This window comes from Copadichromis virginalis, linkage group LG8 (assembly GCF_057382275.1).
Source record: "Copadichromis virginalis isolate Kocher_CV1m ecotype Utaka linkage group LG8, C_Virginalis_male_GT1.1, whole genome shotgun sequence".
NCBI lineage: Eukaryota > Metazoa > Chordata > Actinopteri > Cichliformes > Cichlidae > Copadichromis > Copadichromis virginalis.
Genome location: NC_140625.1, coordinates 13750801 through 13778015, shown reverse-complemented (window position 1 = coordinate 13778015; position 27215 = coordinate 13750801). Strand labels below are relative to the sequence as shown.

The window sequence follows — 27215 nt, the reverse complement described above, 5'->3', positions numbered from 1 at the left end:
CCCACCCATCAATGTCCACTTCATGGGCCAGCATTATTGCTACCAAGGTCTGCCACTTCTCCTCAATGTTATATGCAGATTAGGTCTGGCTGACAGTCAGCAGAAAGCTCATCTGAGCTCTCAATGACAAACTAATCTGAAGTCATGGCTGCAGGATTTTTTTCCTAAATAAACTCAATTTGATGTAATTATATTAGAGCAATGTAACACCCTCCCCCAATACAGCATGAGTGGGATTCCTTCAGGAACAAATCCCACACTTGACAATCTTCATTTATGATTTCATCCCTTTACAATAAACTTTTTTTTCTATTCCATCAACAAAAACAATATTTAAATCAAAATGTAGTGCAAAAGACAAAGTCTGGATTCTTCTCAGTTGTCATTTGTAAGCGTTTCAGTCACAACGACATTTCCACTGATAACAAATCGCTCGTGAAGGAAAAACAAAAACTGATAAGCTTCCCTGTCGCTTTCACTCAGCAAGAGAACGCAGAGGTCAGGTGGGCTGGACTTCACTGAAGCCAAACTACAGTTTCCACCATCACTCGCCAGCTTCCCTTCAAGTTCAGTTCAAGTGTCTGGAGAGTTAAAGTCAGTATACCCAGCCTATACTTTGTGCAATAAATGGGAGATATCTAAATGTTTGTGCCAGTGAGTGATGGGAAGCGTAGTGTTTCCAGCCCACCTGAAGACCTGCAGGACCCTGTTTCATTGTAAAAATAAATGATATAAAGCACACAGATCACTTGAAGGTTTCAAGAATGTTTTCCACTCCTAGTGTTGCCAAGCTTCTTCCAAAACCAGAGCAAAAAAGGGGAATGTTGAACACATCAAAAACACCCCCCCCCCCCCCCCCCCCCCCGAGGCATTCCTTGTCTGCGACCCAGCAGAAGTTCCCTGGAAAAGACGGCTGAGCTCTGTTAAAGGAGAGAAGCGCGCGGTGCTACGAAGCACTGCAAACTTTTAAAATGTTAAGGACAGATTCTACTCGGCTCCTGAGCGGCGCTTCATACGGCTTTTGTTTAAAAACACGATTCAGCGCGGCTCAGATGATCTGAGCCATCATGCTGCCACCATCCCAGCAAGCCTTCGCTGACTGAACTGAGGCATGTGTAGCATAACTAATGAAGACTGATCACCTTTTACTTAAGGCCTTTAGGTACAACTGATCAGGTTTTAGCTCTAGCATCGTTTGGAAAAGGGGTTTCTACTTTGTAGGATATTTCCCTCTCACACACATTTACACATTCATTCACTCAAACGGGGAATCTTGGGTCCCTCTAGCCACCAACATGGACGTCATCAGAACCCAAGTGTTATCAGGAAGGCCGACACAGACGCTCACAAAAAGCACAGACTCGATGGGTACTTAACCAAAAATAAACTAGCTTATTTGTCAACGACAGCCATGAACTGTTTGTTAAATCCTCTCTGATGGGGGGAGTTGGGCGTTACTGTTTATTTTCTCCTTCCAGAATATTTTTATATCCTCTATTAGAAATATCTCCAATTTTCTTAATTGCAGTCCGTAGAGTCCCTCTGGCTGTTTATTTGACCTCGAGGATGGAGGGGTTGGACTCCATGATGGCCACGATGATTTTGTCAATATAGTCCTGGAGCCTGTAGTTGATCTCCTCCTGCTTGTGAATGGCCTCCATCAGCTGGAAACAGAGAGAAGCAGAAGTGAGGGAAAAGCCGACAGCGAATGCGGTTCACGACTTCTTTCCTCAACCTACCTCTGTGCGAGAGACAGAGTTGATCTCTGCAGCCAGGGAGTCAGAGAAGGATGCAGACATCAAATTCTTTGCTCCTTGGATGCTCAGGTTGATAATCTGGCCGTTTAATTCGTCATTCTGCTCCTTAAGAGTACGGTTGTCCTGCAGAGATTAAGTCAGACACTGAATCCATGCAGCTGCTAAATTATTCCCCTCTCCATCTCAAAACCGCAAAGACAACAAAAACAGCAGAATGAGGATTCTTTTGGTACCTGTTTGAGTCGTTTTATTTCCTGCTCCAGCTCGGCTTCACGGGTGCGGGTCTGGTACTCCTGCAGCCCTGCTCCAGGTGAACGTCCTCTCTTTGCCTCAGCCTCCAATTTGTACAGCTGTAGGTGCTCAAGCTGTTTTCGCAGATCTTCAATCAGCTGTGGCACAAACAGATCAAGGATGTGAGGAAAAATCATGTTAATGACAAAAAACGAGATGATGTAAAATTTTAATATGATGGGATCTAGCTGTATTCTGTTTTTTATATTTTTGTGCTACGCATTTCAAACGGAGAAAAGAAACAAAACATGTCTGACCTCCTGCGTGGACTCCTTCTCCTTCTGGTTCTGGTGGCGCTCATGGCTCAGCTTGTCGGCCATCTTCCTGCGAGACTCTGTCTCCTCCATCAGCCTGTCGGCCATGGCTTCAGCCTCATCTTGCAGCTTCCGCTTCTCCTGGAGAAGGAAATAAAATAAAAAATAAAGACGTGGGGAAGTGTTAGCAAGAAGAGACAAAAACAATTATAAAATGATTCCTTGCAAGTGTCACAGAAATGGCTTCTGCATAAAAGAGGTTAATGGTTCGTTCCAGCAGTTAAAATGTTTTTGCTTGTAAATTTCTGTGGAACATATTGTGAAGGTGTGTTTTATCTGGTGTATGAGATGATTTCGTCTTGGCACAAAGAACAATTTTTATGTTGCACCGCTATTATCACGAGGTTTGGGTGTGATGGCTGTGAGGCCTGTGTTTGATAATCACACAAAGGATTTTAGTGAGCCATCTGCAGAAGTCTGGTTTGTGTACTAGCTGTACAAGGTATTTGTTGTAAGTGTAATATTGTGCAAATTTGTAATGTATGGTGTTCTAATTATTTAATTTAGAATGCACAAGACTATAAGGTTATTCGTCTAGGACCTCTGAAGTGACAGGCGGCCACAAGGTAATTTTTGTTAAAGCACATGTGTTACTTTTAAGTGACTGAAATGCCTACAGCTTTTGTGTTTTATGTTTATAGTTTTCACGGCGTTCAATAAATAGAAGCAAAGCGCCCGTCTTGAGGAAGCCGTGCCTGTGTTGTCATTTCGGAGCTACAGTCCCTACAAGTGAATGCAAGGGAGATATTATGATAGGACCACAAAAGAGAAAAGACAAAGCAACGTGACAATGATGTCATCACCTCCTCTAGTCTCTCGATGTTTGCTCGAAGACAAGGAACGCAGGACCTCAGCTCACTGTTCTCCTCGTCCAGCTGCTGAAGCCTGAGGAACAAGCACAGATCTGTCAAAAGTACACACCAAAACCAAAAACTCCACAACAGCTCAGTTGATTAATATTTAACAATCTGACTGCACAAGGGGAAGAGAAAAAAAAAAAAAAAAAAAAAAAAATAGCATCAGTGGAAGATTATTGCCATATGGTGGCAGTGCAGAGCCATGAGTCCTCCAATAAAAAAAAAAACAACAACCTCTTCTCACAATGAGCAAGGCTGTTATAAAACACCATTAAATATAAACGACGCAAAAACCCATCTGTTGCAGGCACAAGGGATCAAAGTGCATTTATAATTATAATTACAAGCAGTAAATTAAATACAGTAAAAATCTATATTTTGATATTTCGTGGAGCCACAAAGGTGTAAAAACACCCATTTCCCCCCCTCGCAGTCTCCTCACCTCGCCTGCATGTTTTCGATCTCCAACCCTCTCTCTCTCTCCAGCTTGCTGAGGGCCTCCTTGTGACGCCGGGTTTCCTGCTGCAGTTCCTCGTCAGCTTGGAGCTCCTGCTCCTTAAGCTGCTCCTCAAAGGCATTGGCCCGATGCACCAGCTGAAGGTTCTCCTGGCGCAAGCGTGCGTGCTGCTCCCCTGAAGCCTCGGACTCCTTCTCCAGCTCTGCCACTCGGCGCTCAAGGAGCAGCACCTGGACAGTATACACATTTCACAGTTATTAAAAATTAAAAAAAACACTTGTTTTGACTTATTAACAATTATACCGATCGATCTGGCTGCCAATAAATGTTTTCCTCCTTTCTTTCACAACAACTGTAACAGGTGAAAACTGTTGCAGCTCACTCGGCGTAACCACAACTGTCACCTTGTCTGTGATGTCGTTGTCAGCCAGCTCCAGGATGTCCCGCGTCAAGTCGCTCATGGTGTCCAGAGTCATTGAGCTGTTCTGGAGGAGGTGTCTGCATGTAAAGAGCAAAAACATCACTCCATCTTATCCACTCATATTTGATAAACAACTGCTTCCAAAAACAACCATTAATTACAATAATACTAGAAAAGGGAGCTGATATCTACAGAATACAGAGCTAAAGTTTGGCTTACCTCGCCACTTTCTTGCTGGATAGCCGCTTGCCAGCGCTGGATGGGGAGACAGAACAACAGGAAAAATGGTCAGGAAGAGAAAACGATGAAAAGGAAAGAGACACCGCAGCTTGGTATCCCTATCCAACCCCTCATCCCTCTGTCTACTAGCAGATCTACTAGCAAAACAAAACATGTTGATGAATAATAACTAAAGCTACAAGGGATTCACACACCACAGCACTCTGAACACCAACAAACCAGCATGTATCAATCGTACCCAACAGGTGCTGATGTAGGATCAAACAGATTAACACACACCCATGTGAGTATTACAGAAACCTTTAAAATAAAATAGCAATTTCAGCACTTGGCAAAAATGAATTACATACTTGTGAATTTACAGTTTGTAAATAAACCAAGTTTGGGAATTACTGGGTGTCTGTAATATGGATCCGAGTAAGTCGGAATAAAAGCAGGATCCTTCACTTGACTAGCAGAAGGATTCAGTCAAAGTCAAATGAAGCATGAAGTCAATGATGTGAGGAACGAAAAGAAACTCAGACACCACTCAGCTGTGATTATTTCATACTGCTAATGTCTCAAATGAATGAAACGTGAAAATCAGACTATGATGCTTATTTTCAAATGAGCATTCTTTAAGACTCACAAATCATTTGTTAAGATGGCAACGATGGGAAAAAAGAAAATCAGCAATGTTATTCTATTAATATATACTACATGCTAACGCTGCTATCCATCATGCCAATGTCATGCAATCATCATGACAACATGCGTGACACTGCATCTAATCGGCACTGCACACACAGTCACACAGCTTATACCCAGAGGAGGTTGTGAATGACGTGTTACCTAGTCATCTCTAGGAAACTGAGGCGAGTGGAGAGGTCCTCGAGACGACTTATTTGTTTGTGACACTGGCTACAGAAAAAGTCCAGTGCCTCCTCCCTGAGGAAGCTCTGAAAGCAGCCAGGGGGAGAAGTGGGTGCACTGGAAAGAGGAAACAAGGAGGAAGAAAAGGAAAGGGAGGATGTGGTGAGTGCTGGACAAGTAAGGGGGTGAACACAGGTGGGAAGGGACACCACTGGGGTATCAGAGAAATCCACAGAAGAGTTTGAAAAGAGTGACAAGTGAAGGCTGCAGTGCTGAGAGGAGACGTGAGACAGACGGCAGTGTGGCTGTGACTCGTGCTCTGGATAGTGTAAGGAAACAAAACATCTCTTAGATAAAGACTGTGCTTATCTTTATTGAGTGATTAGACCCATTCCATTAATTTGCCTGCCTGAATTTTATTTCCTTGCTGCTCTCTGCACATCACGTCTACCAGCTGCTGTTTATTCAGGGAGAGTCAGACCTGAATTACCTAATAAACTGGCACCCGTTTCGGTTCCTGGAGGCAGAGAGGCTGCGTTACACGACAGACTGAGAGTCACTAGATGGCCATATGCAGCATCATACTGAGCAATTTTATCCTGACAGCGTGTTAAACGATGCCCACAGCGATGTGTGTTTGTGCAGAACAGGACTAACCCGACAGAGTGTGCACATGTACTCAGTACGGTAATATGTAGATAAATGTGGGGGCGTGTGTGTGTGTAGGCAGCAGTGATACATGAGCCAACAATGAGCATGATTTGCTCAAAACACGGTGACGCATTCACACCGAGTGGGTGAAGCTTGTGGGATGCGGTTATTTTCTGTGTATGAGATTCGAGTCTATCCACTAAACAGATTTTTGCTCAACTTGTATGGGAAAAGATGCACTTTCTGTTTAAAAATATTACATAATATTTCTTTAGAGCTTATATACTTAACAAAAATCTAAGAATTATAATACATCTATAGTGATGTAGCCTTCCTCTAATGTTAACAAAGGCTTTACTAAAACAGCAGGAACTGAGTGAGGCTGTACTTGACGTCTTTAATAGTGATAACTGAAATGGTATTATTAGTGCCAATCCAGTTACCCCATCTTATTTCTGCATTGTCAGTAGGCTACAACAACTAGGCAGTTAGCTGTTAAGAGCTTCCTGGCAAGTCAAGTCACTGAAATATCACCCAAGCGGATATTACACATTATCCGGCTTAGAGTCTCTGATGAGAAAAAGAGGGGGGAAGGGAACAAATGAGCGGGAAAAGGCTAAAACAGGAGCTTTATTCAACATAAAGGTGCAGAGCGTGAATACGTTTGTGTCTCGTGCCGTTTCTGTTTTTAAATGGGCACTTTACACAGCTGGAGCCTCTTAAAGACGTCTAAACTCAGTGCAACAAAAACATCCATCTTTGTCTGACCTGCACTAACAGATGCCACCTTTAAGACACACTGACTGAAAACACATTTAGTCCAAGGATACCAAGAAGCATCCAAAAGAGAAATAAATCCACATTTTCAGTTTTGTTACAACAAGCAGAGTTAAACCAGAATGAACTTTGTGTTCAGGCCATCTTATCTTTCCCTTGGCAAGAAAAGAAGGCAGACAGTGGTGGCAAGGATGTCTCCAGATATGTCTTATCAATGCTTGACCTCAGTGTCTTTGTTAAAAGAGAAACATTTTCTCTGAAGAATGTAAAGATACGCATCAGGGCCTGGACAGCACATCTGAGAATGTGACAGTCTCACACCTCTTATCAGGAAGGGCTGATAAAAATAAAGCCATGATTTCACAGCCTAAATTCTCATAGATTCATGTCGTTTAGAAATAACCTTTGTGCAGGTTACACTTATTAATGGCTTCTCAGATCTACAGACTTTGGGTTAAAATTTGAAATAACTTGCACTACAAATAACTTAAATTTCGGGAAGCCTGAGTTGAGTTGTGTAGGGAAGACAAGCTCATACCTGGGGGAGCGCAATGCTGAGCCATTGACTTGCTCAGGCGTCTGTGTGAGATGGGAGTCACCCTCTCCCTCGGGCCCTTCTGTGGTGCTCTCCAGCAGCAACTCTGAAGTGTTACTTTCCCCAAAGTCCTCAAAGTGCTCCTCCTCTCCACCAATGACCGTCACCAGGGAGTGGTTATGGAGCTCTGAGTTCAAGGAAAACCTGAAACACACAGTGGAAGAGTTGCTGAGCGTGCCCACAGGCGTAAACAACAACACTGTTAATGTCAAGTCCGAGTTAAAAAAAGAAAAGAGGAAAAAAAAAAAAAAAAGTGCCAGGTTAAGACAGAAGTAACATCTGTCTGAGCATAAATAGCCACACTTCCATAAACTTAACAAACCTTAATCTCTAAAGCTCAGAATCTTGGATCTAACCAGATCAAAACAAGCACAATTAATCTTTCCCCGAGAAGAGCAACAGTCTGGACAAGTTCGATCGCTCGTCTTCAAAGGTAATCTGTTAATTCACATTAATCCCGAGGCCTGCTTTTGGCTGAAACAACATGTCTTGTACTCTGTTAATGCAAAACCTCAAGGGCAACACCTGAGACATGTGACTGGAGTCTTTGTGGTGTTTAATGTGGGTCAAGCTTACTGAAAAACCTGAGACTTTCACCCACATGACTGCTCTGGCTGTTGTGTGCAGCAAAACATAATTCAGGTGGAGGGCTGGTCTTAAGGACTTTATAGTAAATTTGAGTTACAAAACAAGATTTACTTTCATGTACCAGGAAAAGTTCAGAGAAGAGCTTTCCTGTAGTCCAGCAGGATGTTGGAGGTCTTAAATGTGCACAAACACACTCTTACAGGAAGAGGATGCCTAAATCAGCAGAAATCTCTGCTTTTTCAGCGCATTGTGACATGATTTGTTTTGCTTATTGTCTAATTCAAAGCCAACACTCCTAAGCACTCTTAAGAAGTAATAATTCAGTTTTAGCGAAAAAACACCAAAACAAAAACGCATCGAGCTGAACGGATTAAATTGAACAAAACCAATGTTATTGTTACTCACCCTTTATTCAGGCTCTTGCTACTTGGCCCCATATTGAGGTCCCTCGCACAGAGAGACGGTGACGAGAGAGAACGCATTTTTAAGCGCCCTCCGCTGCCCTGGCGTGAAAGCCTCGGAGCAACTGGAGTTAAAACCCCTGACAACCAGAGTGGAATCCTGAATTTTCACAGTTTACCTCAATCTAAAAACAAAAACCACCACTCTCCAGTGTGGAGAAAACAAATCCTGCGGAGCTGCAAGTTGCCAGCGCTACATGACGGATGCTGCTGCCGCAAAGACTTAAGGCCGTGTACTGGTAAAGGCTGACTGAGTGGCTTAATCAGATTTGAAGCTAAGCAATGACCAACAGACAGCCCTGCTGACTGTCCAAGGGCCAAATGTGTGTGGGGGACACAGGGGTAGGACAGAGAAGGGAGGAGGTGGCTAATCCTGTTAGATTCTTAATCCCCACTTCAGTGCATATACTCCTATCCTAAAATCTCTTTTGAATGCAGACTCGAGCTAGGGTTCGCTCAGCTAACCATGCTACATGGCAAAACCTCAGCTGACGTAGCGTCCACTTAGTTTCATTTCATCAGTAATGCTCACAGTAAGCCAAAGATTGTATTTGACAAGGAAGCTGTATTAAAAAAAAAACTTATATAGACAGTGTTGGACAGTAATAACATTTTAAATAGGACCTAATCTCCTTTCACAGGATTGATGATATCACTGGTATTACGGAAGGGTCCTTTTTTTTGGCAATTAATGCATTTCCAGTTTTTAGTAAGCAGGTGAGTAAATATAAACACTTTAAAATGTAACTTTGAGTCAGACTTAGAGGTGTGGGTGATGACTTGAGTAAATGGAGAGGCAGAATCAGATTAGCCTTGCAAAAAAAAAAAAAAAAAAAAAAAAATGGGGGGAAACAACACAAAAAAAGAGCCAACTCAACACTTCCTGGAATTCAAGGTTCACACATGGAATGGGAAGTCCAAACACATCCATGTCAGGCAGTCCACTCCGATCCGTCACCAAGCCGGACAGACAGGTCACACAGTCAGCAGATGAAGCCACATAGCTGTGCACTTCCTCTCTCGTGTTTACCCTAAAAACTGTATCAACAAGAACGCTTGCATGCTGACATGAATCTCATCTGCCACAGCAACCGGCACTGTTATTTATGTGGGCCGTCATTTGAAGTGTCCGACTGTTTGAGACGACAAAAAAAAAAAAAGAAAAAAAAAGAAGATCTTACAGTCTTTAATTCGATTAAACGAGGACTACTGACGAAAATATTAATGTGAGAATCAAACACCAACCCTCACCTCCCGCTAGTCTGTAGATCTGGAATGCAGACTTTACTAATTTTGTCAACTGTGAGTGGGCTGCACTGGTGCTGAGATAACTGAACGCTTTACAGAGCACAACCTCAAATTTAACAGTAAAACCAATTAAAAGTCCAGAGCAAAACAATTAAACCCACATTCACCATGAATGGATTTTAAAAAAAAAACAAAACAAAAAAAAAAAACTATTTTTGAAAACACACAATGACCAATTTTAGCAAAGAGAACTTTTAAAACAACTCACCTGCTGTTATTAGAAACAGCTTTACTAAATAACCAAAGAAGATGAGTAGATCTCAGCCTCTTTTCAGGTCAGTAAAAAGACTCCTTCACTCCGACCACCGTAGGTAAAGAATAGTAGAAGGGCTTTCTGTGTTCAAGGTTTCTTGTGCTTACACTGTGCAGATTCCAAGTTATCTCTGAATAAGCTTTCCGGTTCAGTCATACTAAAAACACTAACAGTGAATGTTCTCACTGATTATGAACCTTCGCCCCAAATACTCTATAGCATGTATGATTTCACTAAGAAAAATAAAAGTAAGAAAGAAAAAAGCTAAAGAACATTACTGATGTTCTGCCGGCGAAGTTTTGAGGCAATACTGAAGCTTAGAACAACAATTTGGCCAAAACAACAAAAGTCTTTATTACAGAGAGTTACTAACTAACCTTTTGTCTCCTGTATGGATGAAACCATTTTTGAAATTTACCAGCACATAATTTAAGTGATAGCAGGTAAATCAACCACTGACATCTATACTTAGATATGAAATACAGGTGTCTCCATTAAGGACAACACAGTAACACATGGATGACCTCAGGGGAACTGAAGGCATTAAGTTAGTCTATTGCCTCTCTTTAATCTGCCTGTCTGCTGACCCACATAGAACCCAAGTGATCCAGTGTCACACACGAAAGACCCATAAACCACATGATCTGTGTAAAAGGGCAGTGCAGGGCAGCTCCAGGGCTAACCCTCAGCTAGAGATTTAACACACATTTTTGGGGGAGATTTCTGTACCCAGGAGCCATTACAAACATGATTTCTGCATCTCATGACAAGTGGAATAAAGGGATGATGTATGACTCAAGACACTGAAGTTTACAATCCAATTTTCTCAGCCTTGAACAAACACACAAGTTCTTTTTTTTCCCCAGGAAATAAAGGCATAGCAGCCAACACTGACATGAAATTTATATACCAACCTGTTGCTGCCATCTTCAGGGTCGTGTAGCGTGGCCTCGATGCCGCTGTCCGTCTCCACATCCTCGTGCATCTCAGGAGGTACAAGGGCCCCCGTGTCCTCATCAGTGAAGGTCTCGCACTCACTGTAAGTGCTCTCGGAGCCCAGGTATGCACTGTCTGTCACCTCATTTTGCTGCAGTCACAAAAACAGAATAAGGTTGCATTACAGGAAAGCACTCAGGCGGTAAACTTCCACATCCATCACAATTTTAATAATTTACTGGAGTACTAGCTGGGCATATTTATGGGTGGAATTTAATATGCGCAAATATTATTTTAGTTGGCCGAATGTAAGTATTAACATCGAGCAAACACTGCCCCAATACAAAGTACTCACAGTGCTCTACACATTTCTTATGATTATGAATTTGAATGAGACTAACCACCATGGTGCTTTGGTTGTTTTGGGGAAGATAAATAAGATTGTCAGTTGTTGTTTATTTGACACACACACACACAAACTACAGCTGTCAACAAGGCAGTCATTTCAAAGATGAGCTAATCTTGAATATTCCTGTCTAGCCAGCAGGTACTGATGCCAATTAAAGCAGCGAGCAAATAAATCTCAGCACAAACAGACTTCAGAGACTGCTTCTGATGGCAGTTCCAAGCAAAACCTGCTGCATCAACACCTCTAAGCAACATGTTCAAACAAAATGCTTTGCAAACAACAAATACCAACTGCTTAAAACTGATACACGCCAGAAAATAGACATCTGAAGTCATCAGCAACCAGAGACTCATCAGGTGTCAGAGCTGTGAAGCGATAATAAGGCAAAGGTGAGTCATGTTGGAAAATTTAACATACCAGTCTACATGGAGTATCAGAAGATGAGGGACCCTGAGGGGTATCCACCATGCCAAAAACCATTTTTCCTGCCCAGGCTCACTCACGGAAAAGCTGGCCTGCCATAAGAGCCCACTTATAACTCCTACTATTCCTTCCTCACCTTCACTCTCAGAGAGAGTGCAGAGAGCGTCAGGGAAGGGAAAAAAATAATAATACTGTTGCACACTGGGTGGTCAGAGGGGTGGAGACAGTGACAAAGTCCAAAGAGCAACAGAAGTCAGCTGTAATGCTCAATCAGCTGCTAACAGCTCTGAGTGAAAATGCCACACAATCAGCTAACAGTTAAGATTAACAATTTAATCATTCCCGGCTCGCCCCTCAGAACTTCACTTAGTGCCACAGTGTTAACGTTTAAATGATCACGCCACGTTCTGCATGTCTAAGACTGTACAGCGAACGAGGTCTCCACGTTACAACCACCTAAATTAAACAGTCTGTGTGCAAACACTGAGGGGGCAGTGTTTAACAAAGTTTCAGCTCAACAACACCTGTCATTGTCCCTGTAAAGCAATTAAAGCTGAGGTGGAAATGTGAACATCAGCAAGGGCAGAAGTTATTTAATAAAGGAAAAATGTGGTGGACTGGGTGTTGCATTTCTCTCTCATGCCAGGCTCGAGCTGAACAGCCTCACCTTGCTTGTTTTGAAAGCAAACAGGGACAGAACAGCACGGCCATTGACAGAGAGCGAGAGCAAGGGGAACTTTTTCCTGCCAGAAACTCGAGGAAAAAAAGAAGGCCACGGACACAGGTGTGGCGTCGCCTTCAAACATTCACAGAATAAACCCCCGGACTCTGCTTATGGGTTCCAAAAACTTGCAGCCAAAGCGGCTGGGATATTTTAAGTAGAAAAAATATTATAGATAATTGCATCAAGGATAAAAACAAGGAACCAAAGTCTAAAGAGAATAAAACAAAAACAGTTAACACTGCGTGGACTGCTACAGCTAGGGTATATTCACCTCGGTGATGATAATTTACAGTTACTTTCAAATAGCCGCATCTATTGGTAGTAATTAGGTAGTAAGTAATTCAAATGGCTATTTTTGGAAAATAATAAAAAGAAATCACCCATAAACATCCAAGGAATCAACAGATATGACAAGACAAAAACACTGAGAAATAATACAATTCATAACAGGCTTTGTCCCTGTTAAAAAAGTACTTTGAAGCTTGATAAGACTTCTGTTGGAAATCTATGTCATAACTAATGTAGCAACCAGAAACTCCTCTTATCCTTACACTGCAACCTTTTACTCAAGTTGTTCTGGTATACGTCGACCCGACGTGTAGTTGCATTTCTCAGGATGTGCACATCAGGTTTAGAGAAGGTTGTGGTGTGGGATTAAAATGCGGTTCTGCTTATGGCTTAAGTCACAGTGTAGACCTGATGCAGAAGTATGATTCCCATGCAAGTATGTCATCTACCCAGTTTATGTGCACTCATTTCCTTAAAGAATATAACAAGTTGCTTTCTTAACTACAACTAAAAGCTTTCCAACAAGTGTGAATCCATCTAGACTCACAGATGGCCAGACAATAAAACACTGCTCCCACCAGCAGTATCTCTTATCTTTTTCCCCCCTCTCTTTGCAAACATGTAGAGCCCTCTCGCTTCCTTCCCTTTGACTGGCTGGCATGTCTTGTCATCTATAGAGAAGTCTCACATCTATGAAAAGCAAGACCTCATCTGAAAATAAACCTTAAGCAACTCAGGTGAAAACCAAGCTTTCACATGTAAAGCCCTTACTGTGCAGAGCAACTTGTCAACCTAGTGGATTCATTTAATGCATTTAAATTTAGTTTGCAACAAGGCCATGACTGTAATTTTAAGCCTCAGCTGTCAATCAAGTGAAGCTCTATAACAGTTATTGTGCTCAAATTAGATTAGCCAAAATAAAAAGTACACAAAGATCAATTCTGTTTTTATTATTTATTTATTTTTATATCCTAGTATTTGTGAAGAATGCTTAAATATTTATTCAATCAGTCTCTCACATACGTGACTGCACTTCTACACAACATCAAGAGAGGGCGCCGATACCATGCATTGTAAAGCCACTAAAACAACAGTCGTCCTCCAGCACAGCTCGAGGCACACATAATAGCAGAAACCTTTCAATTCTGCAGAGGCCAGCAAAAATGATTGTTAAATATACAAGTTTCATACACCAGAGAAGACAGGAATTCTAGATATGCTGCCCACAACAGTAAAGAAAAAAAAAGAAAAAAAAGTCCAGAGACATGAAAACAAGCTCACATTCCAGCTAATTCAATATTTGTCAAAGAATACTCAAAAGCCTCGCCTGCCAGATGCTATTTAGTGTCAGCCAAACCAGGGTGTTCAACCCGTGGAGCATTCATAGAGCAGTAATGATAGCTTTGCAAGCCACTCGGTGAATTACAGTGGGAAGAGTGAGAGTACACAGGGAGTTCAGCCTGCAAGCTTCACACTGTGCTGCTGCATGCACCACCAGGAACTGACAGCACAACAGCTGGACCGCATGCACAACTTGAGAGCGACTAAGCCTCCATGTATGGCTCCTCACCTCATCGTACTCCTCTTGACAGCCGACAGCTCCATCCCCTGGACTGTAGTTTACACTGTATAGCTGTGGCTCCGGGCCTGCAGATGTGACAGGAGGAAGACAGGTTTAATGTGTACAGAACAAACAAAGCCAAACAGAAAAGAAGGCTCAACAAACACGAGACTGGTCTGCACAGTACAATGTCCATGAGAAAGCAGAGAGCCAGGATGCAGGATTATGTCTCTGCAGGTGAATGAAACAACTGAAGGAAAATACAATTAAAAGGAAAAAAAAAACAAACAAAAAAAACAAAAAAAAAAAAAAACACACCTGCAAGTGTGCAGGTAAATTATCACCAATGGATTCAGGTGTTTATGTAAATGTTGTGCACAATTTGGGATTAAAATTGAAGAGCCTGTCAGCTTTTGTTTCCCCTTACATGCACAGCACAATAACAAAACTGCATTTATTTAATCTATTCGTGCCTTACTTTGGTTCTATTAAAATGTCAGTCTTCGGTTTACATTAACATTTCTCTATTTTTTTTTTTTTTTATAAATAAACCATGAAACCTGCTTCTCCCTACAGTGGTAAAAAGAACAAACCTCCATTTAATTAAATTATTAGCCTCAATTTGCAAATGAGTAAAGGTGTCACCGTTAACAAAGATTCATTTTAAATGTTGACTTTTAGAGGGGGGAGAAAAACAGACTTAAGCATTTTAATCAGCACATTTCAGAGTCTACACCTGAGCTGCCCTACTTGTATATTTACAGTCAGCAATCTAAGAGTGATTTGACAGCAAACATTATGTAACTTTTACAGACGTTTGAGGGGCTACAGAATGTCAAGCGACTGGTACAATAAAACTGTAAAAAGGGCAACAAGCAACCATATCCACTTTATATTTGTCAATAAAACCCTCCACTGAAAGCACCAACAGTGCAACCTGAGACGGACCAACGACAGTCCCATCAGCCATTGCGGCTCCGTATCTAGTAAACAGAGGAATGAATAGCGCCCTGCTGGGAGAACAGAACACAAACAGTGTCCTGGCAGTAGACCCAAGGGTTTTTATGCAACCCTTTGCTCTTGGAGACTCAGACATTGTGGGCTATTGAAGCGAAAGGAGTGCACAAAGAATGGGCCTGAGAAGCAGGCTGCCCACCTGTAGTCTCTTGGCATCATGTAAAAATTTCAGAGCACAAATATTTCTAGGCAATGTTTTGTTGTTCCAGACATGCCACAGCCACTATGGGATACAAGGCATTTCCATAGCCTGCAGACTTCCCTTTATTAAAAAGGTACAATTTTCCGTGAGGAGTGATCCAAAAATGGAAACAAAAGAAGAAAGTTGAGTGAAGCTTATGATGAACGTATACGCCAGGCTGGGACCCGAGGGAGCAGATTTTGGCCTCCGTTTACAACAAGAGGAGGTCACTGCTGGGGTAATGAATACGACATGGATGCAGTGGCTCTAAATAGGAATAGTTTAGCTGAAAAGTGACAAGCACACTGTGATTTTGTTAGCAGTGTGTGAGCAACTTGGGAAGTTAGATCTTCACACACCAATGAGAAACTTTCTCCTAGGAGGAAAAAACTGATTCATTAACCACAGAGCTAGACGCACCTAAAGTAATGGAGAGGCAGTAAGGGAAACACAGGACAATACTAGTGGCCAGTTTCAACAATATCATCCTTGTTCCTTGAATATGGTATGTGCACTAATCAAACAAAAACACCAAAACAAACCAGAACGACTCTGCTCAAATGACAGGAGCACAAAAACTGCCTATTAAACCAGTTACTTGAGACTGCTTGAGCAGTGAAATAAGAGCATCTAGTAAGAAAATGTACACAAAAGCAGAGTTTACGTTGAGATATTTATCCTTGGAAGCAAATATAGGCAGTATCTGTCCTTTCTTTGTGTTTTCATCACTGTACTCTGCATCAACAGTAGTGACTAGTGGAAGAAAAATATAGTGGGGAAAACTGAGAGGACAGGGCAGAGAGAGAAGACTGTAAATAATTAAGATGAACAGGACGCTCTGCCCAAACCTCATCTCTCCCTCTGCCAATCCCGCTCTGAAACCTCACCAGTCAGCCCATGTGTCTGTGCATCTAACACTTTCCAGTGCATGACTTATTAATGGTTTGAGAAACTGGATATATGCAACCTAGAAAGCCTTGGGAATGAGTTCTTCAAATCAATAGTCCGGGCAGATTGAGGCATCAGTTTCACTGCTGCAATGACATCACCACACACCCAGCACTCTCTCTTTGAACTAATGTCCACTTTTGAGCAAATGTGAACGTTAATTCAATATTTGGATAAGATTTGATTTTGATGTTATAACAAACCCACAAAAAGGATTAGGAGTTGTGTCTGATCTGAATGAGAAACTCAGGATGCAACATGCCATCTCTAATGATGTGTGCTCAGGTATGAAGTAGAGATGGCACGATACCACTTTTTTATGTCCGATACCGATACCGATATCATAAATTTGGATATCTGCCGATACCGATATGAATCCGATATAGTGTTTTTTAATCAACAAAACTGTTTTTTAAAATATCTTGCTGCATTTTGCAAGTCTGCAAGTTCATACTCAAGTTTAAAACAACAACTACACTAAAGCTATTCTGTTATACCTGTATACAAAAAAAAATATTTCATAGTTCAGCAATACTGATCAATCTAATAAACTTAAACCTACACCATCCTCACTATTCTGGTATTTTAAAGAGTACTTAGCGTAAATATTAAGCAACCTAACTAATAGGGTTCCAACTCCCAGCAACAACAAAAATAAATAAATAAAAAATAGGGAACCACCCCTCACGCTCCACCTCATGATGCTTAATCGACGTAATCAACCTTAATTTGATGAAGTGTGAAAAAAAATGCACAGAAATCAATTATTTTTCAAGAAATATTAAATAGATTCAGCATCTTTCTTCAACAAAATTGCAGACAGCACAGATGGTACCATCCCAAAGTAAAAAGTACTATAGCTTACTAGGGTATATATATTAGACTTAATAGTCACTATATACAGTAATTGACTTCTATTCATTTTACATCAAATTAAAACTTTGGGTGTCAGATAATTATTTATTAAAAGCTCGACATTTTAAATGAGAGTAAGAAAGAAAAGTATGTCTTTGTGCCCCCTTTTCCCTGTTCATGCCCTATCGGCCCCCCTGGCTAAACTTTGCTAGATCCGCCCCTGCACAGTTACGTCAGCTACATAGAAAAAGATCCTCGAGTAGAAAGTAATATTAAATAAATTCTAACAACAGCTTATCAAGCTTAAACGTGCTGCTGTTGTTCAGCCGCTGGTTTCCTCTTTCTGGTGCAAAGTGGGCCAAAAACAAACAAGACAGACGGACTCGCGACAGAAAAGCCGATCAGCTGATCATTAAGCAGTTTCACGATTGAAGTAGCAGCCGGAGAGCGAGAGGCAGTCGCTTGTTAAGCTTAATGCAGGAATGCTTTACAAACATTCAGAGATGGACTTACACACTTGCTTTACTTCTCTCGGGGATAACTTTGTCGGAGATGAAATGCCAGGTTGCTAGCGAAGCTCCACATGCTATCCAGACCACCGACAGGTCCCGCATGCCACAGCCCTCTATCACGTGATGCATACTGCTCCGACGTGCTAACGTTCTGAGGTGAGTTACGGCGTGTTGCAAGTTTTGCGAGGTGCTTTCGTGATATTTAATGGATCGGATTACATTTTTTATTTTTCTCCGATATCCGATCCAGTAATTTAGGTCAGTATCGGACCGATACCGATACGTAATATCGGATCGGTCCATCTCTAGTATGAAGCAGGGGTTTTTTTTAATGCTTGAATAATTCATAGATTATTGTTAAGTGGCTTCACACATACACACAAAATAAAGGTCAGACTGGACTGAAATGGACAAGTCTGGCTCTTTGGAAACAAAATGTAAAGAAATTGGGGCAAGGGGTAGCTCAAGAGATTTTTTGTACAAGTGTCTGAAACAAGCAGACGTAGTGGGTCCACAAAAAGAGGGTACTAAGGAACAAGTTTACAAGGAAAACAAAAGGAGATGCGCGATGACTCACCTCCATTGCTAATGGCAGAGATTCCACGGTGGAAATCTTCAAAGCTGATGACACCGAGCCCACTTGGATCCAAAAACTTTGTCAGATCCTTCACCTAAAGAGGGACACAAACAAGAAAGATTTCACTACACTGACATCATAAAAGCTCCCTGTCATAAACCTACCATATGTTCAGCATGGATGCTTCAGGGAGATGTAATGACTGACATAAGGGGAAGTTTTCCACAAAGAACGACAAACTACTTAGCTGCAATGTTTGCATACTGACTTCAGTGGGGGGGGGGGAAGCACACTGCATTCAAAATTGCTTTGGGCTTCATAAAACTGTTAAGAAGTCATACTCAGGATCATTCAACTCATTTGACAGTTTAACTGCACAATTACACAAGCTCCATTTTTGATTACAGGAGCAGAAAGTCACCAATAAAACACTTTAGAGCTTGAGAAGAAAAATCAACTTTTGCAGATGTAAAGAGTTTCACTTTATTGAATTCTGGACAAGTTTATAAGGATGTTAGCTTTATAGCTTTTTTTTTTTTTAATAAATCTTTTTAATTTACCAAGAGGGCTTGTTTGGATAGGTTATCTGGCTTCCAGAGATTTAACTTGGGAACTAGCTATCAGCAAAAGTACCTCACCCTCTGAGCATAAAATGTCACACATGGGGGAAAAAAAGACTAACACATGATTGCAGCATACTTTCAAGCATGTAACAGAATTAGAGCAGCTGGGTGGGAGCACCAGCGACGTGAGGTTTCTGTGGTTTGGGATCACTTCTTCTCTGAGAACGTCAGCACAGTGTGAACATGTTAAAGGGATTGCTGTTCTGTGCGTGGCGTCTCTGGAACATTTTTTATATCAGTTACACATAAAAATAACTTGATCTTCTTAGCAATACTGAGCTCCTACTCAAGAGGCTGAGAAGGTTGAAACTACTCAAACTGACTCTGTCAAGCCTGTGGCTTATGATCTGGGTTTGATTAATTAAATCCAGCTGTACTGGGTGAGAGAAGGGGAGTGAGTGGTATCGCTAAATAAGAGTTCATGCAGCAATGTTGAGTTCAAGCATCCAGCAAGCTTGTCTGCAATGGTGAACCCTTTTTCTTACAGCAGATTTGATACGCTCACCATTTTCTAGGTTTAAAAAGAGCACAGATGAAGACAGTTTTTTGTATTGAACCCTAGCAACTAGGAATCATTAGGTTTCCCCCCCTTACATTTTTTTTTTTTTTTTTTTTTAAATAAAGTTTTGGTTTTTTTTTTGTTTTGTTTAATCATCCGTGCCTCTTTGGTTCTCATGCACTAAAAAGTTATTGGACAATAACAACAAAAAAACAGAAGGATAGATTACCAACTAAATGCTCTGTTCAAACAAGACAAACATGCAAAGGGTACTACAGCTCGCTTCTAAAATAAACAAAAACTACATCCAGCAAAAAATACTGGGTATAGCTAGCATAACACATGTGTGCTACAACTATGCAGTCACATGAAAGCAGGGCCAATCCTCACTAAATACAGCAAAGTATTTTTTGTCAGAAATGTTGATCAATAGTAGGACCCCAAGGGCCGAAGCATAAGTGTGAAAAACTGCCGTTCCTTAAATGACCAAAAGTCAATCCACACAGACTCTCTTCACTGCACCCTGCACAGTTAATGAATACAGCTTGCTAACCACGACTGCTAGAGATAGCTGATAGCTTAGCAACCTTTCATCCATATATAGTAACGTCTATGCGCTACAACAGCTAAAATGCTAACATTGACACTTCAAAATGTAGAATCCAAAACCTCAGGCACAGTGGCTTTGTGCACTTAAAAAAAACAAAACAACATGGACAAAGTACCTACAATGCATGAGATTAACTTTCCCATCTCTACAGCATAAATAACCAGCCTGCTGCTTTTAGGTTCCATAGGTTATTACTCCTTTCATAAGGGTGAACTTGTTTAATAACTTCATCCATTTACATTGTATCCATTTACACATTTTACAGTAGTGACTGCTTTAACTGACAGAAAGGCTGTAGGTTGTAATGCCCGCTGGTTGTTCTAACAGACCATGCAAAAATACTCCTTTGATGGTAGAAATTCTAGCATTTTATTTGCATGCTATCGGGCTTAAATTAGAAGTTATCTGAATCACCTGATAAATTGACACTCTACACACTCTCGAACACTTCTAACTAAACAAAACCAAGACGGTGACAGGTGTAGTGTAAAAACTGGGGCTTCAAAACACAACCACAAAACAGCAAGTGATTTCATGTATGCAAGTCCACGGAAGAAGAAAAACAAAGTGTGCTTTAGGTCAGCGTAAGGTGTTTTACTGAAGCTTTTTCCACATCCCAACATCACAGAACATCACAGCTCAGAGGAAACGCTTTTATTCCACACAGCTCTTCACAAACACCTCTTTCTGGGCAAGGCGAGAAAACTGAGGTGTGAGCGGGGAGTTAACGAGCATCAGTGGTTTCAGTGACGTTTTTGTGCACGTCTGATATAAAAAGCAAAGAACAGCTTTTGGGTATCGTTTCTGTGGCATTAGAAGAAAAAAAAAAAATGCACCACTGAGCCGAGTAGGATACGCTACTGTAAAAACCTCCAGTGCCAAAGCTCCCAGATCAGTTTTAAGCTACTATCCTGTGGAAAGTGTCCATGGCCTACATTTCAGCTGTACAGCAGTGCCAGGCCCCTCAGGTCTTGTTAGTGGAGCCTGCTGGCTATTCCTAGGTCTAACCTAAAAACTGAAAGGTGAATGTGATTTCATTTTTGCATCAACCTATTAACCGGGCAAAGAAATCAGATTATCCTCTTCTAAGACTCACATAACTTTTATCATTGTCCTTGTTTTGACTGTTGCTGTTCTCTATATGACCTGTTTTTCCTATTTTAAGCCTGATACAATAACATATTAAACAATAACATAGTTTATTTACATGGAACAAGTATTTCATACAACTTGATAAATCTATTTAATACAAAATCTCTGAAAAGTAATTTCTTTAAACACTTATTTTCCAGAAAGATTTTATATTAAATAGATTTAAGCACTTTTCATGTTTATTTGTGTCTGTGTTAATCCTTTCTTCCATTTCTAAAAGGTAACTTACATTTTTAGCTTTTACAGTGTCTTTTTTTAGACAGATGTACAGCCCTGAGACCTAGAGGAAAGACTGAGATAAAAAGTCAGATGCAGCTCAACGGTTCCACTGCTCAGCGGAGCAAAGCACTGTGGTTTTTCGCTTTCCTCCATTTGTGTCTAATCAGTGCCGGGGCACGCCTGACCGCCTCCACACAGACCACTTTTGTGCATAACCCCGATGAGAAGAATACCCTTTGGTGAGAGTGTTTCCTAAAGGGCATTTCGCAATAGTCAGTTGCCAAACGAAACTTTGATAGCCATAATCATAAGTTTGGCAGGTTCGGATGAAAATAAATAAGTAGTCTTTGTAAATAAAACACAGATGAAAACAAAAGGGAACTAAAGAGAGGGGATGTTTCAGGGCTTGGGGCATTCCACTGAGGATTAGAGGGGTGGTGCATAACAGCAGTGGGTGATGGGAGGGAGGCTGACCAAAGTAGGTTTGGTGATGTCGACTCAGAAGAGAGTCCCAAACTCAATGAAGTTCAGTGTGGCTTTTGTGCAGAATCAGGGTCAAAACCAGAGAGTGAGTGGGAGTTAGAAAGTCTTTTCAATAGCGCCATACTAAGACCTGCCAGACAGGACATTTATTTTTAATTTTTTTAAATAGTCAAAAAGGTTTCATAGAGTGGATTCACTACTGCAGAGAGACATTTGGTGCTCAGTGTTTCCCTGCCATGTTATTCGCAATACACTACATTTGTGTGCGGTTATAGTCGGTATCACATCCTGGAATAATTCTAGAGGAAACATTTGCATGCTTAGCATACGAACGCCATCTGAACATTCATGCAAATGTCTTATGAATACCTTCCTGGTGTTTATCAGGTGTTGGGGGTATTTGCAAAGAGAAACCCAAGTTACAGTCCTAGCTGCCAGCTAAACTATGACATAACAAACATGACACGATGAGCTTATCATAAATTCTCAATGGGCATTTTTTTTATGGATCTGTATTACTTTTTGCCTTGTGGTTTTTGAACCAACATATTTAAACACTTGTGTTACCACCAAGGCCCAGGTCATAATTTCCCCATTTGGACTCGGTCAGGCATAGAGCTTATTCAAACTGCTTTTATCTCCAGATAGCTGAAATACAATGACATATCAGGGAAAGGCTTAGTCAAATATCAAAAGCACATTTATATGTGGTTCGCACTGATATGGGAGGAGAAAAACACTTTCAACACTCAGCAAAGAAACAATTATAAAGTGAATATGTTTGCCCTGTTGAAGCAGAGCTGACTTTTCTACAGATCCTTGTGTGAGCTACTGAATGATGAACTCACCTAAAGGTAACATGCTTAAAACATTCCACAAATTCTATAGATAAGTCTGTCTGCTGACTGCTCGACAACTGCAAATGAAAAAAAAAATAAGGTTAGAAATAACAAGCGCGCCTAAACGTTTATCTCCTTGGTCTCAGGAAAGGACAGAAATCTGAGAGGAGCCTCCTCTGAGGGCACATTTAGCTCATGGAGCTCTTGCAAACCAGATATTGGATAGCTAACACAATGAAAAACAAACAAACAAACAAACAAACAAGTAAGCCACCTGCACAATCTGGATAGCACCTTTTGGCAGGAAATAACAGTCAAACAGACCACACCTCTGGGAAAAAAAAAAATAACTCTCAGTGTCATAGATGTGTCAACTTTAGCACTCTCTCAATCAGCAGGTGCAACTTATTTTAATTACACCAAACATGAGACATTGTGCTCCTGTGTCACTCGAAACAAGGTCATCGGCAGCTGGTGAACTGCACGCAAAGCACGAAGTCCCTCCGACTCAGGAAAATACATTTAATTCTTAATCCTTCACAATTCCCTGCCTGGAGAGCTGCAGATGCCTATGGCTAGACACAGGACAGAGCAGCAGCAATAGAGGTGCTTTGAACTGAGAAAGAAGAGATTAAAAAGCATTAGTGAGCACGCATTACGTTTTGTGTGTGTGTGTGTGTGTGTGTGTGAGTGTGTGTGTGTACCAAAGGTTCACAGTGTTAAAAACAAGCTGGTTAAAGTAGCGGAAATTAACTTATTGCCCAAATTTTTTGACCTACATCTTTTGAGCTGGCTAGTTTCATGCTGATATATACATATCAAAAACTGCTAAAGAAGATCATGTTAAAATTCTAATATTAATGTATACTCACTTAGGTACCCCTGACAGACAGGCCTATTTTTGTGGAAATAAAACTGAATACCTGATGTAAAGGGGAAGATAACATCAAACCAGTGAGGCTAATGGGTACAGAGACACACAGCAGCTATACCACAAGGGGTAATCCCCTAGCCACAGAGTGTACAAATGAAGAAGTGAGCATTCTGTCATTTGACATATGGAGTTTCAGGCCTGACATAACTCATTACAGACAGCATGTTTAACAGATTTATCAGAGAGAAAAACAAGTCCTGGCCTTTCAACACTCACTGAAGATAGATGACAAACTAATCCAGGCATGGTTTTCATAATAAGTTGCACTTTCAGTATTGTCTGTTACACTAAGCATTGGAAACTGCAGAGAAACATACCAGCACCTCAGCAGGGGTTAAGTTACCACTCCATTACGTGACACTGTAACATCACCTGAGCCAGCTTTCATGTCTGTATGAAGGTTTTAAACATTCACCCAAAAACCTATCAGATAAATGACCACATTTTGACAGTTGACTTGTTTTATCTGAAATAAATCTGGATCATACACATTCTAAAACACAGACATGAGACGTAGATGGATTTTAGTTTATTTAATTACCAGTGTTTTACAGGAAGCACTCCAAGTTCCTGCTAAAAATCAATACTAAAGATTTTACACATATGGAGCAGTTTATTGTGTTACACTGAATCTTACCCAACATACGGTACAAAGAAGCTGCCTGCTCAAAAATGGCAAGACTAAAAAAAAAAATTTTTAAAAAAAAACCTAAAAAAAAAAAACAAAAAAACCAAGCTTCTCACCTGATCGGCCCCATAGGCAGTGGCGAACTCCATGAACTCCTCAATGCGGACGAAGCCATCACCATCTTGGTCTAAAGCATCGAACACAGCTTTCAGAGGGGAGACTTCTTCCTCCCCTGCACTCACAGCTGAGACCATCGGCAGTGAGTCATCTACCACCATGTTGGAGAGGGAGACCGTCTCCACGGCCTGCTCACTAGTCCACTCAGGCTCAGAAGAAGTTGTATTTAAATCCTGAACTGAAAAATCAAAAGAGGCCACTTCATCACAGCCTGAACCCTGGAGCTGTGTAGTGTCGGCCGGCCTCTCCTCAGCTGCTGGACTGTTTTCATTCCGCACTCCCTCCTGGGGTTTCAAGTCCCAAGATTCGTCATCGTGGACCTCTTCAACAGTCAAGCACGGATCCAAAGCCATTGCCTCATTTCCCTGATTTTTGACTTCAGAACAGATGTTGTCTTCCATCAAATCCTTAGGCGTGTTTTCCACAGAGGAACTCTGACTGCTGAGATCACCCTGGATGAGGGCATCTTCAACCAGAGGCAGTGTCAGTGATGAAGGTTCGTTTAATAAACCCAGAGCAAGCAGGTCGTTCTCACCTTGTTGCTCCAAAGTAAGATTCCTAATAACAGCAGCTTCTTCATGTACCACTTCTAACTCCTCTGATGATACATCTAATGGAGTTCCTGTGTAGATAACAGAGGCAGCACTGGCAGGCCACAGGCTTAGGCTGCTGTCAAAATCTGGAACGTCTAAATCCAACAAAGGCACAGATCCTTCAAAACACTCCAGCGGTGTGCTGTGTGTGTTATGAAGGAGGCAGTTCTCAGGTAAACCTTGTAGGGTAGCGCTACTGGTTACAGGTAGATCGGTCACTTGATCAGGGAATAAACCTTTGTCTCCAATTTCAGGTGACAAAGTCTCCCTGCTCTGTAAGGGAGGGAGGTCGACCTGCTCCTTACATGGCACCTTTACCAGCTCCTCACTGACACCCTGTGGGTTTAACTCGCCTGAAGACTCTGAGTTGGGAGCAGGATGTTCATTGGAGAGATCTACTAGCAAAAATGGATCCCCTGTATCGGTCTTCACTGGAGATGATGGCACGCTGAGGGTTATTAGCGCAACCCGACTACTGAGGACTTCTAAGTCCTCCAGAGGGGAATCCCGTTTAAGAGTCAGCTCCTTTTGAGCAGAGTTTTTTCCAATCACATCAGCGAAGTTGGGAGAAAATAGCCAGGACAATGTGCAGTCACTAATTTCATCAAGTCCCTCTGTTTTTTCTGTGCAAGACAAATCCTTAATGTGAGTACTGTGGAGAAAAGTTTGGGAGATAGTGGTGTGATCTCCCTCAAACTGCAAATCTCCAAAAGAAAGATTTGAGACATTCAGGTGGTTGTCCACTAAATCCTTTTCCTTCTGAGTCTGTTGGGATATGTTGTTCTGGTCGCCATTCCTGAAGTCCAAACCCGTCTGTTCACTCTTGTTTTGACAGGGCACACCTGCATTGTCTGAATCCAGTGTCTCAAATCCAAGAGGAAATGGCTGCTCTGGCTCCCACTGCGTGTGCCCCAAAGGGCCAGACACAACTGTCGGCTCCATTTATGCTGGCTGTTCACCTTTGGAAACCTATGAAAGCTGCTGATTTGTATCTATTTATTTTTATCTCACTACTGTCAAGATCCAATCCTTCAATTTTAATGCCATGCTTCTATATGGCACAGCACATCTCTAGTGAAATTGTGAGTCAAGTGTGGAGAGCCCCCACAAGCGCTCTCCACCGCTATCATTTAAAAGATGCTATCAGATATTGTGATTTTACGAAGTACAAACTACAATAGTTTTAAGAAGATATGCAGGTTTAGAAAAAACGCCTAAGACTCTATTTCTGACTTTTAATTCAGTGGTTGCCCCCCACATCTCGAGAACAGCATTACCTAAATCTAGAAATCATACTGATTTCCTGGCCATACTGAATATGGTGCTGATGGAAATGCGTCTGGACTCACTATATCCCTTTCTGCCATGACAGGTCCGCTCCTGGTAGTTGTCAGATGTTCCAGCTTCAGCATGCTTCACTTGCGGCCTGAAAGTTGCTCAATAACGTCTCGAAACTGAACCGACAAGCACACGACTTTACAGCATCTCTGACAGCGAGGTGATATGAAACACTAGAGTTACGAATTAACGCGTTAGGTCAAGAGTGTTTGTCAACATTAGCCTTATTAGCCGATTATCTAATCTTATCAATCGCCTCGGAGGGAAGCGACGTAAGCAGCGTTACTCGAAGCTGAATTAACACCAAGCTGTAAAACGTTAACGCCAAATCTGTTGTTGCAAAGCGGCTTCCCACATGTGTCACCGACCGTCTTTCCTTCGAATGAATTTAAGCCAGCAACTACCGTTAACTCCTCCTTCGAGCATCCCACTTCTCCCGTGCCATTGGTCGGGGAAGCTGCTAACAGGCTTGCTAACGAAATTAGCCTATTAGCTGGCTAACACACCAAAAAAAACCCTCAAGCTTAACTTTCGTCCTCTCTTGATAAAACAATACCAAAATGCTAGCTTCGGGGTTCAAAGGGTAATTACGTGAAGTATCGTCCTCTTCGCAGTAAAATATCACTGCCTAATTTTGATGCCGTTTTCCAGCGGCGGTCCACCTGTGTCCCTCAGAAGCCAGGCCAGACGAGTGACGAGACGAAACCGTTTTCTTTCCCTCATCAAATCCCTCCGCTGTCCTCAAAAGCACACCTGCGCTAGCGTCCCCCGCTGATGACCACAGTGAAACCAACAGGGTGTCAAATGAGGCCAAGAAACTCCATCGTTTTGGCAGTCAGACCATCGATGTTGATTACAGACGCCGAA

At 41.6% G+C, this 27215-nt stretch overlaps 1 protein-coding gene across 2 annotated transcripts; it reads right to left on the bottom strand.

Moving 5' to 3' along the window:
* Positions 1 to 1128: 1128 nt before the first annotated feature.
* On the bottom strand, positions 1129 to 26422 carry rab11fip3 (RAB11 family interacting protein 3 (class II)). 2 transcript variants are annotated; one of them, XM_085465970.1, is made up of 14 exons: positions 24357 to 26422; positions 18254 to 18347; positions 14173 to 14249; positions 10737 to 10909; positions 7156 to 7356; positions 5169 to 5306; positions 4317 to 4352; positions 4081 to 4174; positions 3662 to 3906; positions 3166 to 3247; positions 2306 to 2443; positions 1991 to 2146; positions 1740 to 1880; positions 1129 to 1664 (listed from the first exon to the last, which is right to left on the bottom strand). In XM_085465970.1, exons 1-14 carry the CDS (start codon positions 25950 to 25952, stop codon positions 1551 to 1553), a joined length of 3285 nt encoding a protein of 1094 aa, XP_085322096.1. In that variant the 5' UTR covers positions 25953 to 26422; the 3' UTR covers positions 1129 to 1550. The 2 variants fall into 2 exon arrangements, with proteins under 2 accessions (XP_085322096.1, XP_085322097.1); XM_085465971.1 differs by lacking the exon at positions 5169 to 5306.
* Between the last annotated feature and the right edge of the window lie 793 nt (positions 26423 to 27215).